Raw genomic sequence first — 18,991 nt, forward strand, 5'->3', positions numbered from 1 at the left:
AGAGCATTTTCTACCATACGGAACTTTTAATTTTGTAAAACCTACCTCTACCTCTACCATCTCCGACAAAGGAACTGATTAACATTGAAGGTAATAAAATGATTTTATTCCAATAGATCATATAAAAATATTCGAATTTGTTAGTAAGCGAAAGAAATCTTTCTGCACTTATTGTATGACTGCTGCGCAATTGGAACAAAAGATACAATCTTCGAGGACAATATTTTTTTCTCCCGAGGAAGTGAAAACAATGTATTCAGGGAAAGTAATCCGACTTATAGTGGATTTCGGTATGCACAAAGATGTCTAACACAATGGGGTAATCATTATAGATCTATGAGGGTCGCATTAGACTGTATGTTTATAGTCTTGAAGTTGTCGTGGCCTAAAGGATAAGACGTCCGGTGCATTCGTGTTAAGCGATGCACCAGTGTTCGAATCCCAGGTGTGTACCAATTTTTCAAATGAAATACGTACTTAACAAATGTTCACGATTGACTTCCACGGTGAAGGGATAACATCGCGTAATAAAAATCAAACCCGCAAATTTTAATTTGCGTAATTACTGGTGGTAGGACCTCTTGTGAGTTCGCGCGGGTAGATACCATCACCCTGCCTATTTCTATCGTGAAGCAGTAATGCGTTTCGGTTTGAAGGGTGGGACAGCCGTTGTAACTGTACTTGACACCTTAGAACTTATATCTCAGGGTGAGTAGCGCATTTACGTCGTAGATGTCTATGGGCTCTAGTAACCACTTAACACCAGGTGGGCTGTGAGCTCATCCACCCATCTAAGCAATAAAAAAAGTCTACCAATAAAAAGTGAGAGAAACGTGAACTCGCACAAACAAATTCAGAAACATAATTGAAGCAGTATAAATGGTGTGTTGTTTTTTTATTTCAGTATAGCATTCAGCTTTTTTAACTGTTACCGTTATGATTCCGCATAATCACATTTTAAGCCTATCGTAATTCTTATTCAGATAACTTCATATTACTCTCAGTAAGCGGTGGAGCAGTGGTTCCGGAAGTGGCGCATCGACATCAACCCCACGATAAGCACAGCGGTGCTCTTCAAAAGGCGTCGCCTTCCGGATACCACTTCGAACATCCCATTCCCGAATAGACACGTAAACACCTCCGCCATTCGCATGTACGATCCCATCATCATGTACGACCAACCCATACCGTGGGCCCCGAAGGTCAAATATGCGTCATCCTCGACAGAGGGATGACATTCCGCCCCCACTTAAAGACGGTACGCGACCGTGCCGCGTTCATACTAGGATGCCTCTATCCGATGATTTCCAAGCGAAGTAAATTGTCCCTTAGAAATAAAGTGACACTCTACAAAACTTGCATACGCCCCGTCATGACCTATGCAAGTGTAGTGTTCGTTCACGCGGCCCGCACAAACTTTAAGCCCCTCCAAATCATTCAATCCCGTTTTTGCAGGATAGCCGTCGGAACCCCGTGGTGCGTCACAAACATCGACCTCCACGACGACCTGGACCTGGAGTCCATCAGTAAGTATCTACAGTCGGCATCAATGCGCCATTTCGATAAAGCGGCACGACACGAGAACCTATCATCGCGGCCGCTGGTAACTACATAGCCGATCCTTCGGACCAAATGGTAAACAGTCGACGGCGCCCAAAACACGTCATCTCGGATCCTACCGATCCACTACCGGTGCTTTTCGGTACCCCAAGCACCGGTCATCGTTCTCATCGAACCCGTCGCTTGCGACGAAGGGCTCGGCGAGTAAATTAACTCACCCAATCTTCTCAGTGGGTCGCGTTTCCGATCCGGTGGTAGATTCTGCGAAGCACGACTTTTGCTAGGGTTCTTGCTAGGACTCTTGTTAGCAACATCGTCAGGCTTGAGCCCCGTGAGCTCACCTACTAGTCCGGCGACGCTGACATGGTATCTATAGAAGTATAGACCATCAGCTTAGATAGGAAAAAAAAAGTAAGCGGTGGGAACTTATGATACTCGAATATCCAATATTAGTGATTTTGTACGTTTTTCTACACGCACAAGCACTATCATAAAAAAATATATGCTTACATCTGAAAGAGAGGAGGCAGGTAAAATGATACATCACCTTTAACGTTCCCGACAAAACCAAATAAAAATACCTATTCTATAATTACATGTTGGAGCTATTCTTTTTGATAAGTTTTGTGTAGGTATTCATATCAGTTTTCTGGAGGGAACGCGGTGCTTGAAATCGTGTGAATTATTTAATATTTTTAATTAAGTGTTTCTTCTGGCTTAATCGTGTAATGATGCCAACTTTTACCCTTTAGACACATTATTTTGTTTTACTTCATCTTATTTCACTTAATTCCATTTGACTTATTTTTTTATTTATTGCTTAGATGGGTGGACGAGCTCACAGCCCACCTGGTGTTAAGTGGTTACTGGAGCCCATAGACATCCACAACGTAAATGCGCCACCCACCTTAAGATACAAGTTCTAAGGTCTCAAGTATAGTTACAACGGCTGCCCCACCCTTCAAACCGAAACGCATTACTGCTTCACGGCAGAAATAGGCAGGGTGATTGTACCCACCCACGCGGACTCACAAGAGGTCCTACCACCAGTAATTACGCAAATTATAATTTTGCGGGTTTCATTTTTATTACACGATGTTATTCCTTCACCGTGGAAGTCAATCGTGAACATTTGTTGAGTACGTATTTCATTAGAAAAATTGGTACCCGCCTGCGGGATTCGAACACCGGTGCATCGCTTCACCACGAATGCACCGGACGTCTTATCCGTTAGGCCACGACGACTACTATTTCATTCAAATTCATTCCAATTCTTTACTTTTTCAGATAAATTGAGAAAAAAACTGCATTTCATTTTATATACATAATAACAATAATACTATTGAGAAGAATAATTAATAAAGTCAACGGTTATACAATGGTATTAGAAAAAGACAATTGTTATGTTACGGTGGTAGGGTATATTAGGTATATAGATAATTTTTAAGGAACGTTGTGAGCAACGCACGATTTATTTAATAATACAATATACATTGTAAAAGAAATATCGGTTTCAAATTCCGAGGCTGGTTTTGAGATCCATGAAATCCTATTGATGACAATGGCCTTTAATACCGAGTGGACTGCGAGATAGTCTACCGATCTACGAATACAATAATTATGTGTACATGGTCATCTAGTGAAAAGAGTTTTACACTCGCTCTGATATAAAATAGAATACAATGGGATATATAATATAGAAGAAATAAGGAAAAAACCTGGATTGTCTAGCGACATTTTCAAGATAAGCTTCAGTATACCCTATTTGGTTTAATATCAGCGCCTCCGAAGACTTTGTCTTTTATTTCTAAACTGGTGGCCTTCGATGGACCAACTGCGGCTTTCACCTTTATACGATTATCGAGTCATCAACGTTAATTAGAGTAGTTATCTTACTCCCGGAGCTCAACGTAAATCATCAATAACGACCGTGCCACCGTAAGCCAGTATCATAGCCCCAACAAGTCTATTACAGCCGACTCACTCTGCATCTTAGTCCTACGGCACGTACCCTTGGTGCCTCCTGACGGCGATTGGAAGTTATGATCGGATTATCAACGTGGGTTACCCAAATTCAGCCGACACTATACTAAACCGGTTCTACAATATGTGGATTGGTCCTGGCACTGGTATTCAAGCATATAGCATCACGATATTCAGGCTCAGTCTCAACTCAATGATGATTTCGAGCAGCGCTGGCACTTGCAAGTTAATTTAGGAATGGACACCGCTAACACTAGGACGACCTATGGTCTCGGAGAGGGTAATATAGCGGTAGATTTCATAGAATAGAAGCACAGAAAATTCAAGATAGCTGGCGGATGTAGAAATTACAAATAACAACATTCGGTCCAGAGATAGTGGACCGGAGATGTGCAAAATCGCCTTCCAAAATTATCTGCCCAGCTTCGAAATCATGACGCTCGACAGAAGTAAGTCTGGTTCTATATGAGCAAAAACAACGCAAAGCTGCCCCTCCCAGATGCTACAGTTTATGTACATTGATGAGATTATTATTTTTCGGGCTGGGTACCGAAGCGCATGCATGTGGTTTCTGGGCGTAGGGGCCGCGCGGGGTTTGTGGGTCTGGACTTGTAGATATTCGGGGCGAACAGTTTTTAGGGCCCTACTTAAAAAACGACTCTCTTTGTACTCTCTCACCAGACATCCGATCTCCGTGAGTGGGTTCCCGCGGGCAACACTGCAACCAGACTCGCGACGCCATCCCGAGAACATCCAACCGACGATCGTCGAGGTGATCGAATCATCTCATTCTCCTGACGCCAGCGCGCTAGAATGACAGTAGCGTGCGGCGAAGCCTCGACCCTCTCAAGTCGCCCAATGAATGTTCACGTTGACTCAACTCATAATAAGTTGTGATCGCACCAAATTTACAAAAATTCCCAACAAAGCTATCATAATTTTATAACATATTAAACAACGATCACAAACATTTTCTTGACGTTTCTTATAAAACTACCGTCTTGTATAGTAGGCGCTAATTAGGTACTGCTGGAAGATCATAAAAATGTTGGAGAAGTTTTTCTATGAAACATTTATGTGAACAGAGTTACTCTAATCCAAACAAGTCAAATGTAGTAATATATTCGTCCCCTGTTTCCACATTTAAACTGCAGACAGAAATATACATTATTCACTGAATTATTTCCATTTTAAAAAGAAGTCTTCAAATGGCTTAGCAGAATAAAATAAAATCTCGTTTAGTTTTCCAGGAACCGTTGCCGCATTGTGTTCTCGGTTTATTAAAGTGGTTACTTATATCAGGATCCTCTTTAGTAAGTTATAGTATGTTTCATAGAATCATATTGCATTTTGGCGATGGTAAATTTCAACATCTGGTAATTTATAATGGGTTCGCAGCCTGTAAAGAAAGGAGAAGGAATCATTAAACTTAAATAGCTTTATACTTCGCGGCAACATTATCGTCAAATAATGAAAGCGGCGTATTGCTTACCTATTATATTATCATTGAATCTAAACTTAGTACATAAAATTCTTATCTACCAAATAAGAGCTTTAACCAGAATAATCCTTTAAAATGATATGTAGCTCATAGTGAATTTGTAAATTTTAACTTGTAGGGTATTTTGACTTAATATAAATTTACACATTAAAACACACCACTAGTTCGTCACTTGATTTCACTTTAGCGACATTTACTAAGAACTTAATGAAATTTGTATCTGAAAATAATCTCCTTTGTTTTGCATAAGATTGGTTTAAAATCAATATGTTTTCATGCTAAATTTATAAAATGTTTAATGTATGTATCTCGATGGCATAGAGAGTAATAATACACAGGTATGGTGTTGTAAAATAAAAAAAATCATTTTATTTTTAAAGCTCACAAAGCTACAGGATTTGCTCATTAATATGAGTTCCAATAATTTTTTTCTTTCAGATTTAAAAATGCATCGTTTCCCGTCGGTGTCTTCCATTAGATCCGCTGTTAGGAGTCGTAACAGTAATCGATGTTCAATGTCAACTAAGCCTCATAAATCTCTACGTACCATAGATGAGATGCCACATAAGAAATCATTACCAATCATAGGAACAAAATTTGACTTATTTTCTGCAGGTGGAGGAAAAAAGTGAGTTTTTTAATATTGTTTTTTTTTTCGGATCGACGTACCTAACCGTAACAATGGACTATTAAGAGCCTCGTTAATCTAATACTTGGGTACTGGTTCGATTCTGTGCCGGTATCAGTTTCTTTGTTGAAGATATTTCGTATTCGCATTTGTACTAGTTCTTTTCTCGTATGTGTTTCTGTTTTTTTTATTGCCAAAGGTGAGTGAATGAGCTCACTGCCCACCTAGTGTTAAGTGGTTACCGGCGCCCATAGTCATTACTGTGTGAATGTCGCCACTGACCTTCAGATATGAGGTCTAAATCTCTACTGTATGTCTGTTCCATACTTTGCATCGGAAAGCATGGCTTCTCGACGGAAATAGGGAGAGTGGTAGTACCTACGCGTACGGGCTTACATGATGACCAACCACCAGTAAATCAGTACTTACCATAACACAAAATCGAAACCTAATCTAGTTAACGCTTTGTACGTCGACCACTTAATTTTTTTAATAGTTGATAGTTCACAAAATGCGGAAATCCTAATGGGAAATCATGATTCTTAAATATTCATAATTTATGGTTAGCTTAGCAACTGTTTCGGCTTCTATTCATCTACCACGAGGCTTGTGGAGAATATTAAATGGTAAGCAGCAGCTTGGCTCTGCTCTCGGCATTGCTGACGTCCATGAGCGACGGTAACCACTTACCATCAGGTGGGCCGTATGCTCCTCTGCCTACAAAGGTAATAAAAAAAACCTAGTGTCGATCACAACCTCAGCTTTCTTTTGACAAAATTTTGATATTGAATTGTTTTTATCTTTACCCAAAAGCTTTTTACTAAGTTTTTGTCGAATATCAGTGACGGACTTAGACTTGATTCCGCCCTATGCCATGTTTATCGCACCGCCCTTAATGTTAATAAAGTTTATTAATTTGAATCAAATATATTTATTTATAATTTAAAATAACTTACTTACTAACTAAATACGCCTAGGCGTAAATCCATCCCTGTTGCATACTAAAAAACCCCAAATTTTTAGCTTACACAAATATATCGACATGCGTCACAAGCAATTAGGACCTATATTCTACGAGAGATTAACAGGAAAGACAAAACTTGTCTTTATCAGCGACCCAACTCACATGAAAAGTTTATTCTTAAATTTAGAAGGAAAATATCCGGCACATATTTTACCAGAACCGTGGGTACTATATGAAAAATTATACGGATCAAAAAGAGGACTTTTCTTTATGGACGGAGAGGATTGGTTGATTAATCGACGAATTATGAACAAACATCTACTCAGAGAAGATTCAGATGTATGGTTACGAGCTCCTATAAGAACAGCTGTGTTTCACTTTATATGTAACTGGAAACTTAGAGCTCAAAGTGGCAACTTCTCTCCTAACTTGGAATCTGAGTTTTATAGATTTTCCACTGACGGTATTTAATTTTAATTTAACTATCCGCCTGTAAATAATCTACGGTCGTTTAAATTTTAAATATGTTTTGCTTAAAAATTGAGTCTACGATTGTTATTTCAGTTATTTTAGCAGTTCTTCAGGGGAATAGTGCACTATTAAAGCCCACGCCAGAATACGAGATGTTATTGTTACTGTTTTCTGAGGCTGTCAAGAAAATATTCTCAACAACTACAAAATTATATGCTTTACCCGTAGAATTATGCCAACGATGGAATTTAAAAGTGTGGAGAAATTTCAAACAATCCGTTGATGATTCCATCTCTATCGGTAACTCAATTATTGTTTATGTTGAATGTTTTTCACTGAAGGACACAATAGCGAAAGACGACATCATTATTGACATATAAGGCTTAGATAGAATAACAAACTGTCTCGGAGCATACCAATACTATTGCAATAGTTTGTGCATATGTGAGCCAAGATCACGCTTTTTTTTTACTATAGATCTTACACTACGAATATTATTTGTTCGTCCTACGCAATATTGGAGATTTTGAATTTTAAACCTATAATAAGGTGGCGTACATTTTATGTCGCAATGATGACCTGGAGTTAGGTATAACAATAAAACTACCTTTTTTATATTATGGCCAATTCCGATTTATTATGTCATCTAATACGCAGACCGAGAGGGCTGGTGGTCGTGGCGCCGACGACCGCCAGTCCGGCGTCCCGAGGGGGAGGGTGATGGGAAAGATGTGCTCCGCACTAAACGCTTCACTTTCCCCCCTTTGCCTTGTCATGAGTTCTGTCTCATGCGAGGTTTGGACGTTGGTTGTTGAGCGACAGGAGGTTTTAGTCAGTTCGACTCTGACACACCCCGCCCAGTATCTCCCCAGAAAAGGGCGGAAGTCCGGCGATTTCCTCCTGACCAAAAAAAAAAAACTAATACTATAATTTAGTAAAAAATATAATGCGAGTAGAACCGCACACAAAAAGTTAAAAGAAGACGATGCTCAGAAGACTGTATTTAATAATAAAAAGTAACGCACACATTTTTGCTGCTCGCTATCTTTCGAATACAATTATTTTGTTACAATTACTCCCAACTTTTAAGTAGGTAACTTGATTTTACGGACACTGTAGAAAGAATCCATCTTCTGCGGTGCCTTCCATACATTAAAAAGGTAGTTGGGTCCCCGTATAATTTATTACACTGACATTTATCTTAGATTTTATCGGGACGATTCGAAATACGTAGGGAATACAGACGCTGTGCCCCTATGTGAAATTATGATAATTTATTATGTATCGTTCTCGTGTCTGTCATTAATAAATCGGCATATTACGTTCCGTTATTGTATTTAAACGATACATTTTCATCATCTTATGTTCTAATAGCTCAGAAAATTGTATACGAAATGTTGCACACAAAAGACGCTGGTGACGGTTTGGTAAAAAGACTAAAGGATGAAAATATGTCTGATGAATTAATAACAAGAATTGTTGCTGACTTTGTCATCGCCGCTGGAGATACGGTATGTTAAACATATTTTTTAGTTAACTATGATGGTGTTGATTATATTTTTTATGCACACATAGCTTTTTAATTGCAGACAGCTTATACATCACTTTGGATATTATTTTTACTTTCAAATAATACTGAAATCTTAACTGAAATGAACGACAACGACCAATACGTGAAAAATGTTGTTAAAGAGACAATGAGATTATATCCTGTAGCACCATTTCTTACAAGAATTTTACCCAAACAATGTGTTTTGGGACCTTATTTGCTCGAGGAAGGGGTAAGTTTTTGGTTAACTATTTGTTGTGATATTTGCTGAAAACAAATACGAACCTGTACGCGGAATGGTAATCGGATTACCATCGCGCCAGGTCTTTTCGGTCTCGGTTCCAATCCGATTGTAGATTCACGAAAGCAGCACGAGTAAAAGGCTTCAACATATGCAACGCGAATCGTGCAAATTAACTACATCTCGCCACTTATGATACGACACCCCACTCGTTTTCTTTATTGCCACACCTTGGCCTTTTTGACTGACGGGCGGCCCTGAGGTGGTCTGGGCGCAAGGGCGGATTCAGGGGGGGGTCATGGGGGTCATGACCCCCCCTGAGCTGGTTCCAGGACCTAGGTAGACCACATATTGAACATAATGATTTTAGGACCACGGTTATGGAATATAAATAAGCTGCCTCATTCCGGGCGTGATAGTGCTTCTCTGGATGTCTTCAAGAGAAGATGACAATATGTACGTGTATATGTACAAGTTATTATGTGTTAAGTTTTTCAAGTGTACAATAAAGAATAAATATTTTTAAGTACAGTACTTACGTACATTAATAAAATACCTACTTTTTACTTGTATCTATTGTTATCAAAATTAAATTATAAGTTCTTGACTTGACCATGACTATGTGACCCCCTCCTGACACTAAAGCTGGATCCGCCCTTGTCTGGGCGGTGCCACCCGAAAGCCCGCTAATTCATAATCAGTGTGGGTCTTGAACCACGTTACCACATTACCCGTTTGTAGTTTTTTGTAATGACAACATCGATTTTTTATAGGCCTATTCGCCTGCCCTCAAACCGACATTATGGTATTGCGAAAATTTTATGGGCAATAGATTTTTTTTATTGCTTAGATGGGTGGAGGAGCTCACACCCCATCTGGTGTTAAGTGGTTACTGGAGCCCATGGACATCTACAACGTAAATGCGCCACCCACCTTGAAATATAAGTTCTAAATCTAAGGTCTCAGTATAGTTATAACGGCTGCCCCACCCTTCAAACCGAAACGCATCACTGCTTCACTACAGAAATAGGCATTATAGTGGTACCTACCCGTGCGGACTCACAAGAGGTCCTACCACCAGTAATAAAATGTGGTTATAATAATAAAAGGTGGTGGTTGAAATATAAATTATTGGCGGTAGTTCTTTGACGTTCAATAAGTACCGGTAAAATGGGGCGATTAGGGACAAATTCCAACTTTATGACCAATTTTAAGGTAGTTGTTGATGTATATAATGCTATGTCAGGATCAAAATGATTGAGTCTTGGGGGCATCTTTGTTGTCTAATTTAAATCTACGCAACTAGCATTCCAGTTTAAGCAAAAAAAAGCAAAAATAGGTGTAATCCCTATTTACCCGGAAATTGCGGTTAATTGGGACGAAATGAGAAATTTGCTAGGGTTGTAGGGTTTTAATTTATTTATTTAGTTGCATAAAAAATATTGAAAAGCTGAAAAAGTACATGGAAGATGTCACCTCCTCCCCACTCTGAACAAATATTAAATATTTTATTATGTATTACTTAGACATTTTTGTTCACCTTGAGATTTCATTGTTCTTGTTACATGTCTGTGCAAAATCGACTTACTTATATTAAATTGCTTAGCTATTTCAACTAAAGACTTATTCCCAATTTCATAGGCTTCTATTGCTGTTTTTAATATTAAGGGATCATAAGGCTTGCACTCTTTGATACATACACGCGAGGCATATCTAAAAATAGAAAACAATACGTAACTGATCATATATTATTCATCAAATATTCACCAAACAATAAAATAACACATTGATAATTTTGAATAAAAGTTCTAGACAAAAACATCATGAATAAACCAGATTTTTACCAACAAATTTAAAAAATATTGTTATAACTACATAGACAACCCTACAAACCTGTACCCATTTATACTTAGGTCGTTTCCATTTCACGTATTCTCATCCCAATTGACCCTTTTTTCGTTGTTATTTGTACCTAAGACGTCCCCAATATCCCAAAAAACAACAGATTTTTACATGTATTTTTATTTTATCAAATACATTAAAACCAATAACAACTGAGACTTACCTTTAATATATATGATGGTTCAAACACTAAATAACGTGTATAAATCACAGTCGTCTTCTATTATTTTCAAATAAATAAAAGAGAGCAAAGTTTCTTGCACTAAAATAATTACCACCACAGGAAGTTAATTTGAAACGTGATTTTTTATAAGTTAGCACCTATTATCATGAATATTCAGAGTTGTTTTGTAAACTTTCAACATTCTACTATTAAACTATAAAAAATTGAAGATTTTGCAACGAATATAAAACTAATATTGAGCGTCGAAAGATTTTCCCGGTTTTTTCCCGATTCGCCTCTCAATCCCTAATCGCCCCATTTTACGGTATGTACTTTCATTTATGTTGAATAATTTTTTTTTTATTTGATTTGATAAACACTAAATGGACATATGGACACAAACTAACATATTTCATAATTTTTTCGGCATATTAACCGATAAAATAATAATTTATGTAGGTCTAGGTACTCTCTTTTTTCTTCCAATCAGTTTTCTTTTACTACAATAATAGGTATGAAATATATGGACGATTGTAGTAAGTAGTTCTCCTCAAATGTAAATTATTTAATCAATCGTCACTACCTTTTTTCACTTGCGTATTGTCTTAAGCTTTCGCGGTTCTATATATTGTAATTGGTTTTTACCACGATTTTGCTCGATATTTCGGCCCTGTTGCAAGCGCCATGATCACGCGTAATCGATAATATATTGTACTCATAAAGAACTTCATAATAATATGTTCCGATTTACTTTCACCCTAGAACTTTAAAAAAAATTACCTATTTTTGGCATAATATGTCAGATTAATATGTCAAACAGAATTGTGAACAGAATTTCCTGCTTCAGTCGAAGTGGAACAGAATTAATAAAGTTATGCACATACATACCTTGTAAAATAAATTAAAATGTTAAATTTATGTACGCTAAGGCAGTCAAATATAATTACTAATACGATATTTAAAAGATTATTTATTGTACATTCATCTGCATATTTATGTAGACGAAATTTTAGTGTTATTTGTGATATAGGTTTAAAAAAAAGTGTACAAATAAATAAATCAAGAATAAAATACGAGGTTGTATCCTCTGTTCGGCAACAGAGAAATCTATCAATTGCTGCAATCGTGAAATGGCAAGAGCAAATATACAGCAGTATATCAAATAGCTACCCAGTTTCTTCAATTCAAGATGCATTATTATATTATCATGAAGTAACAGGTCTTCCTTGGTGGGCGGCTATTGTTACATCAACTATTTTAGTGCGTACTCTGATGACATTTCCATTCAGTATTTATCAGAATTACATTTTAGCTAAAGTAGAGAATATCAGCTTAGAATTAAAAGATTTGGTAAACGATTTAAAAAAAGAAACTGCAATAGCTAAAAAATCTTTGAATTTAACTGACAAACAATGTGCAATTTTGTACAAAAGATCTTTGAAGAAACAATGGGTGAATTTAATAGAAAGGGATAATTGTCATCCCTTCAAAGCAAGCTTAGTAATATTGATCCAAATCCCTATATGGGTCTGCATGTCTTTTGCATTGAGAAACTTGGTGTACCTGCAAAGTGGAGATCCATCTCTGTTGATCACATTTATGGAGTTGTCAGCTGGTGGAATTGGTTGGATACCAAACTTAACAGAACCAGATCATTCTCTAATATTACCAGTAGCTTTTGGGTTTATTAACTTAACTATAATTGAAATACAAAGGTTATCTAAGCTTAGGCAACCTTCTAAAATGCACAATGTATTCACAAATGTTTTCCGAGTGTTTTCTATAATAATGATACCTGTAGCAGCCAGTGTTCCATCTTGTATGTGTTTATATTGGACTACATCAAGTAGTATAGGATTGATGCATAATTTAATACTTCTTTCACCAACACTGAGGAGAAAATTAAAAATACCAGAAGCACCAAGTGAAATCGACAGACCTTATCAACATATAAAAGAAGAACTTCAACAAACAATAAAAAAAATATTGCCGAAAAGTTTAAAATAAATTATTATGTAGTATATACATATGTATTTTGATTTTATTCTTTATAAAATATAAATAAAATATTTCTCACACCATAAAATATTTTCCATTAAAATGGATTGGATACATACTTTCACACAATCCAATAATAAAGATCTTGAGAGAATATTATAAATGGTCAGTGATAAAATCCAGCCTATCTCATAGGAACTTCTGACATAATCAGGAAATAGTTTAATCTGATGATTTTAAAACCAGTTCAAGAAGAACTGGCATATATATTGGAAACTTCTACATACTTATTATTCTTATACTTCATACTTATTCTTATTCTAAAATTCAACATACTTATTGTTCTACAAGTATTTTGTGAGTCCATACGAGTAGGTACTTTGCTTATTGTTACCATTAAGTAGCAATGCATTCCAGTTTGAGATATAGGACAATCCTTGTACTATACAACAATATATTTTAAGGTGGGTGGTGATATATAACTGTAGGCTCTGGTAACCATTTAAAACCGGGTATGCTGTGCGCTCGTTCTTATCTCTATGCAATAAAATAAAACTGATATTATGAATCTCCCAAAAACATACTGATAGCTTTTCCAAGTAACCTATTAATACTTACACAGTTGAGTTAGTAAGGAAATTTAAAAGCAATCTACGTTCTCGGCCTATAGCAAGTCTACCCGCAAGCACCTGGTAACCTGCAAGAACTTCCACACTGAAGCAGAACTGCTTATGGACGCTTAATGAAATGGGTTGACATAACAGTCTATCTAGTCTGGATGGTTGGACAATCTGATATTAACGGAAACTAGAACGCTTGATAAGTCCGCGAAGATAGATTAGAATAAGATAAGACAATAGAATTTCAGCTAGCAATCCTAATGAAGATAGTACATATTACATAGAGGGACTATTGCAAAATCAAATTCACCGTGGAATGATGTAATTTCCCAGGGTTGCACAAAGAAATGACTCGAAGTGAAATTAATACAGACGAAGTCAAGCCTTTATAGAAGTCAGTAAAATCAGTCGTTTGGGCTCTCAGGAAAGTCGGAATTGGCGTGCACATACCAAAAAAAAATTTGGCTGACGATGCAACCTGCCAATTCTGCATGAAGGTGGAAACTATAAATATAAATAGGTAGTTTGTGTGTACAGGCATAGTAAGAACAAGAATATACATCTTGAGCAATGGTTACGAATTTTCCAAGGGTCCAAGCGTAGGGCCAACCAGCACAAAGTATTAAGGATAAGATACATAATTACAAGTTTACGCTAGGGGTTTGGTGTACCAGTGTTGAAATTTTGTGATGAAAAAATTTATGTCAGTAATGTTCGATAGGTGGCAGCAATTACAAGTTTTTCACTCGCAGCCGTATTTGGTAGTTTTTTTCATTTCCATATGTCACTGTACAACTAGCAACACTTAGTTGGAAAATATGTGAAATATAAGACCGGAACATCCTCGAGCTACAGAGACTACTTTTTTTTATGATTGAATGATTACTGGTGGCCCTTAGGCCTATGCAGTTTCACCAGGACAGGTGGGCGAGTAAAGGCTCAACCAGGAGGAAGAGATTTGCTAACAGATGCCCGAGCGCCTCTGAAGGAAACCTAACAACTAAAGAGCAATGAGATACTACTTTCTCATCACCCGTTCTTACTAAATTTTTCTTACCTAACTTAATCATTAACTTGAGTACTGGCTGTGACATGTTGTAAGCCCGCACGTATATCCCCCTTTTTTTTCCTACCCAAGCTGATGGTCATATGAGACCATTTCAGCGTAGCCTCAACTAGTAGGTGAGTTCACGAGGTTCAAATCTGAACCCTAGCAAGAGTAGTGCTTCGCAGCATCTACCATCCACTGAGAAGGTCCAGCGAGAAACTCAGTGGGCTGTGTCTGTAGGTATCACCATTATGCTATATTTTCGTCCCGAAGCATTCGTCCATGCGGCACAAATTTTTTGTTACCTACTGTAGTGTACTCCACTAACGGCTTAACTGTGGATTGTGAGCTACGTTTGTCCTATGGGTAGCATGTTTTGGTTTTCTTTTTTAGAACATTATTAATTAATTCCGCTACCACTCTACATTCGATCTAAGTCTCTTAACGTAACGTGTGTAAGTTGAATTCGACAATGTCGACCATTCGGCAGGTTCACAATTCAGTCCACCGGAAAATGGTTCTTTTATTTTATTTTTAAAAAAAGTTTGAGTTTTTCTGATATAATAAGACGTGTATAGGATGTCCGACGTGCTCGCTAATAAAATGTCAATAATTTATTAGTACATTTCCAGACTCCAGTAATAGCTTCAATCTATACATCGGGTCGAGACGAACAAAATTTTAGCAAAGCAGACCAATTTTTGCCTTATCGATGGGACAGGAACGATCAACGAAAGAAGGATTTAGTAAATCATGTACCATCTGCCACACTGCCATTTGCCTTCGGCGCCAGATCATGTATCGGTAAAAAGATGGCTATGCTACAAATGACAGAATTAATCAGTCAGGTAACAATAAAATATTTAACTTCTTGAAATATTCAATCATTTCAGTAATAATCGCTCGTACCTACTACTTACGATGAATAGGTAGGTACGTAATATTGTAGATGCGTTTCAGGACGTCGGTTGTGGGATTTACAATAATTGAAATTGTATTATTTTTTTAGATAAAAGTTATTCCTTTATAAAAAACTTTAAATTTTTGCAGATTGTGAAAAATTTTCACCTGAAATCTATGAACAATTCTGATGTGGATGCTGTAACTTCACAGGTGTTAGTGCCGAACAAAGACATCAAAGTTTTAATACTACCGCGTTCAATTTCTAAGTAATATATTAGTGCGTAAAGGGTGTCATATTTTCACCTATTTTATCTATTTGATTAGAAATAATGAATCTAATAATTTTAATAAATTTGGACATGCTAGGATAATATTTAATGCTGAAATTAAATTTATATAATGAATAATTCATTGGATTTGAATACGACATAAATTTATTTCTAATTGTATTATTTTATTTTATTTTATTTTATGGACCGACATTTAGTGAAATTGTTATCAGGCAACTTTCAAATTTAAAGGTTTAGCAAATAAATAAATATTTTGTATTAATAATAATAATTATTATATTTGTTTTATTTACTAACACTAATCTGAATGGCAGTATAAATCACAGGCATATTACAATATACATACAAAAACCCTAACATAATAAAATAGCGTGACAGATATACACAGACAAAAGGTCGAGATAAGTACTGGGTTTGAGTGACACAATCAAGCCTTTTAATAACTACTTTTTTTCTTTCTATATACAATCATATACAATGCCGTCCAAAAGATTGGAAATACAGCTGTTTTTACACAAAAAAGAACGTTGCGATACTATGACGTGAATTTTTTTTTAGATTGTTTACACAAATAGTATTATTACATGTTCAACAAAAAGATTTCCTTGATTTTGACGAAACACCTATTTTATCCTCACCTCTGCCGGGCCCTGCCTCGTTAGGCACCGGGGGCTCGATCCGCGACCCCGTAAGAAGACGCGTGGACCCGACAGCAACTTAATTTATGACTTTCGTGGACTGTTTTTTTATAAAAAATATAATATAATTTTATAATTATTGTTGCTAGTTCTATCTTTATGAACCCTATTTGGTCGCACTTGCGAAGGTTGTGATATTAATATTGTCTGTATTCAGAAGATTTTAACCAGGTACTGCTTTTACCGTACTTTTTTTTCTAAAAATGGCAAAACATAAGCTATTTACACTAGAACAGCGAAGGACTATTTGTACACGAAAGTCAAATTGCACATTCGGCATTTCTTGTAAAGGTACAAAGGTCTATTAGAAACTACGCTTGCTAGAAAACAAGAAACTGGGAAAATAAAGATAATTTTATTCGATTTCTCTAAACGGAATCAACACTTAACTGCGTCTCTATTAACCGCAGCTGTGAATGATCGCGAACAACCGACATTTCAATAACAACGGTTATAATAACCGGCAAACTTCTTGAGCATTTGTCGACGTAGTGGGGGTAAGTTTGCGCATGGTACACTCACGTGCAAAAACATTACTTACTCTGCGTCATAATGCTATTAAATTATTAAAATCAACATATGTATTTATTTATATATTTATTAGAACATCAACAAAACATATAGGTTAATAATTGTAATAATTTAATCTTGGGGTAAAATAGATATTCCTTCTATTAAGTCAAAACTAGAGCTGTTGCCAGGTCTTGGTTCAGTTGAAGCGAAGCTGGTATTTGTAATTTTTTTTTCGTTATCATAATCTTGACCATCATCATCATCACTGTTTTCATCACCCGAGTCGCTATCATCGTGATGAGTCGACATAGGGCTCATCGGCGTAGTTTACAACTCTGTCGATTCGGTCTTCTTTTTTGTCTATAATTAATTATTTTTTGAAGATATTCGATTCGTAGTAATCGAATGTTACTTTTTTCATTTACCAGCTTCCGATTATTTTCTGTTCTTTTTTTCCATCTGAAGCCTAGCTCTTTCATAATCCGTCGTAAGCTTAATTACGAGCCATTAAAATTTATATCTTCTTTAAATTTTTCGAAGCCTTTCTACGGTACGGAGTTTCGCTGCTTGTTATGTAGTTATTATGATTACATCTTTTTATTACAGATTGAACGAAACTATCCATTCCGGTAACTTTCTTCTTCCCTGATCTTTTCTTACCCGGAGTCCGAAACACGGCGAGCAAGCCAGAGCCTTTAGCTTCGTTAATAATGCACCTAACAGTACTCACTGATGTTTTTGTTGCTTCCGAAGTCTGTTTTAATTTTTCCATATCATTCTTCCCATGTTTTATAAAGAAGCAATATACGTCGTACACAAATTTTCTACCCTTTCTTTTAAGTACTACACCAGTTTGTCACGGCATAGTGTATGTTTTATAAAAAATCAACAAACACTCAACAAATAGCAATGGCAACAAAGTCCACAAGCAATTATAACAAATAACTTAACGATTAATAACGATAGACTTTCCACTGTACGCAAGCGTACTTTTGGGAGCAAGCGGAATGAGGGCGCAGTGCGGGACGCAGGGTTCGACTGATCTACCAATAACGTGCTCGATACGATTTCCCCTGCCGTCGCGCCTCACCCTCACCACCAAAGTGATCTAAAATTCGGTTCTGCGCAGTCAAGGTCATTTGCTCACGAAGTTTGCCGATTACTATAAAATACATCTACTACTTGCGGGATTAAGAGGATTTGTTGCTGCTAAAAAAAAGTTTACTATTAGAAAGACAAAAATAGACTAGAATTGGCAAAGGCACATACAAGCTGGAAAGTCAAATAACGGGATAATATATTTGAGCAACGAATAAAAAACAGTGCCCCTAGGGGCAAACGTCCCAACTCCATACAAATTTGAGTTAACTTATACGCTATCGAGAGCGTTAAAATACTCGCACTAAGCACACTGTTTTAAATAAACATCGGCCTATTGAGTAAGCCACATCTTGTATACGAGTGTTGTTATATGTAATATATACATAAGTATATATATACAAGAGCAACATTTCAAAGTTTTTTGTAAATATATTCAGATGTTAACCAATTCCCTTGAGGTATGTAATTTCAATGACGTTATTTGTCCTACTACATTAAAGCAGTTCTTTACTACATACATTTTTTTTCCTGCCTAATCGGTTGGTAGCTTTAGGGGCTATTTCAGCTTTATAAATTTATTTGTATTTAGATTTAGTAATTTTTTCCCTCTCTAAGCACCTGTCATTTTTGTAAATACTTTGACATTGGCAAATTCAATGCCAAAGGCGTTGGAGCCAAATTATCTAAAAGAAGAAGAAGAAGAGGACCGGTAGGGGAGCTTACGGGTTCAACCTGATAGAATTTGTTAGCACTGGCCCTAGCAAGAATTTTTTTTTTTTTTTTTTTCCCTACCTATGCTGATAGCCTTGAGAGGCTATTTCAGCTTCACCCTAACGTGTGTAGGTGAGCTCACGGGGC

At 36.7% G+C, this 18,991-nt stretch overlaps 2 protein-coding genes across 3 annotated transcripts; both read left to right on the forward strand.

Annotated features, from left to right (window-relative positions):
• Nucleotides 1-4,745: 4,745 nt before the first annotated feature.
• Nucleotides 4,746-16,089, forward strand: sad (Cytochrome P450 family protein sad). 2 transcript variants are annotated; one of them, XM_089729509.1, is made up of 8 exons: nucleotides 4,746-4,856; nucleotides 5,483-5,672; nucleotides 6,696-7,099; nucleotides 7,201-7,407; nucleotides 8,482-8,618; nucleotides 8,697-8,888; nucleotides 15,261-15,476; nucleotides 15,679-16,089. In XM_089729509.1, exons 2-8 carry the CDS (start codon nucleotides 5,491-5,493, stop codon nucleotides 15,799-15,801), a joined length of 1,461 nt encoding a protein of 486 aa, XP_089585635.1. In that variant the 5' UTR covers nucleotides 4,746-4,856; nucleotides 5,483-5,490; the 3' UTR covers nucleotides 15,802-16,089. The 2 variants fall into 2 exon arrangements, with proteins under 2 accessions (XP_089585635.1, XP_089585636.1); XM_089729510.1 differs by lacking the exon at nucleotides 4,746-4,856 and adding an exon at nucleotides 5,113-5,382.
• Nucleotides 11,762-12,987, forward strand: LOC114245357 (cytochrome c oxidase assembly protein COX18, mitochondrial). The gene has a single exon (XM_028177500.2). It carries the CDS (start codon nucleotides 11,869-11,871, stop codon nucleotides 12,967-12,969), a length of 1,101 nt encoding a protein of 366 aa, XP_028033301.2. The 5' UTR covers nucleotides 11,762-11,868; the 3' UTR covers nucleotides 12,970-12,987.
• Nucleotides 16,090-18,991: the final 2,902 nt, after the last annotated feature.

Source organism: Bombyx mandarina, chromosome 08, assembly GCF_030267445.1.
Source record: "Bombyx mandarina strain Sakado chromosome 08, ASM3026744v2".
Lineage (NCBI taxonomy): Eukaryota > Metazoa > Arthropoda > Insecta > Lepidoptera > Bombycidae > Bombyx > Bombyx mandarina.

What these genes read in the sequence shown, in the direction of transcription:
- sad (XM_089729509.1), top strand. Translation starts at nt 5,491, where the DNA reads ATGCATCGTTTCCCGTCGGTGTCTTCCATTAGATCCGCTGTTAGGAGT. An exon ending in TCATCGCCGCTGGAGATACG is followed by an intron (nt 8,619 to 8,696) that starts GTATGTTAAACA and finishes TTTTAATTGCAG; the next exon opens with ACAGCTTATACATCACTTTG. An exon ending in CTTATTTGCTCGAGGAAGGG is followed by an intron (nt 8,889 to 15,260) that starts GTAAGTTTTTGG and finishes GTACATTTCCAG; the next exon opens with ACTCCAGTAATAGCTTCAAT.
- LOC114245357 (XM_028177500.2), top strand. Translation starts at nt 11,869, where the DNA reads ATGTTAAATTTATGTACGCTAAGGCAGTCAAATATAATTACTAATACG.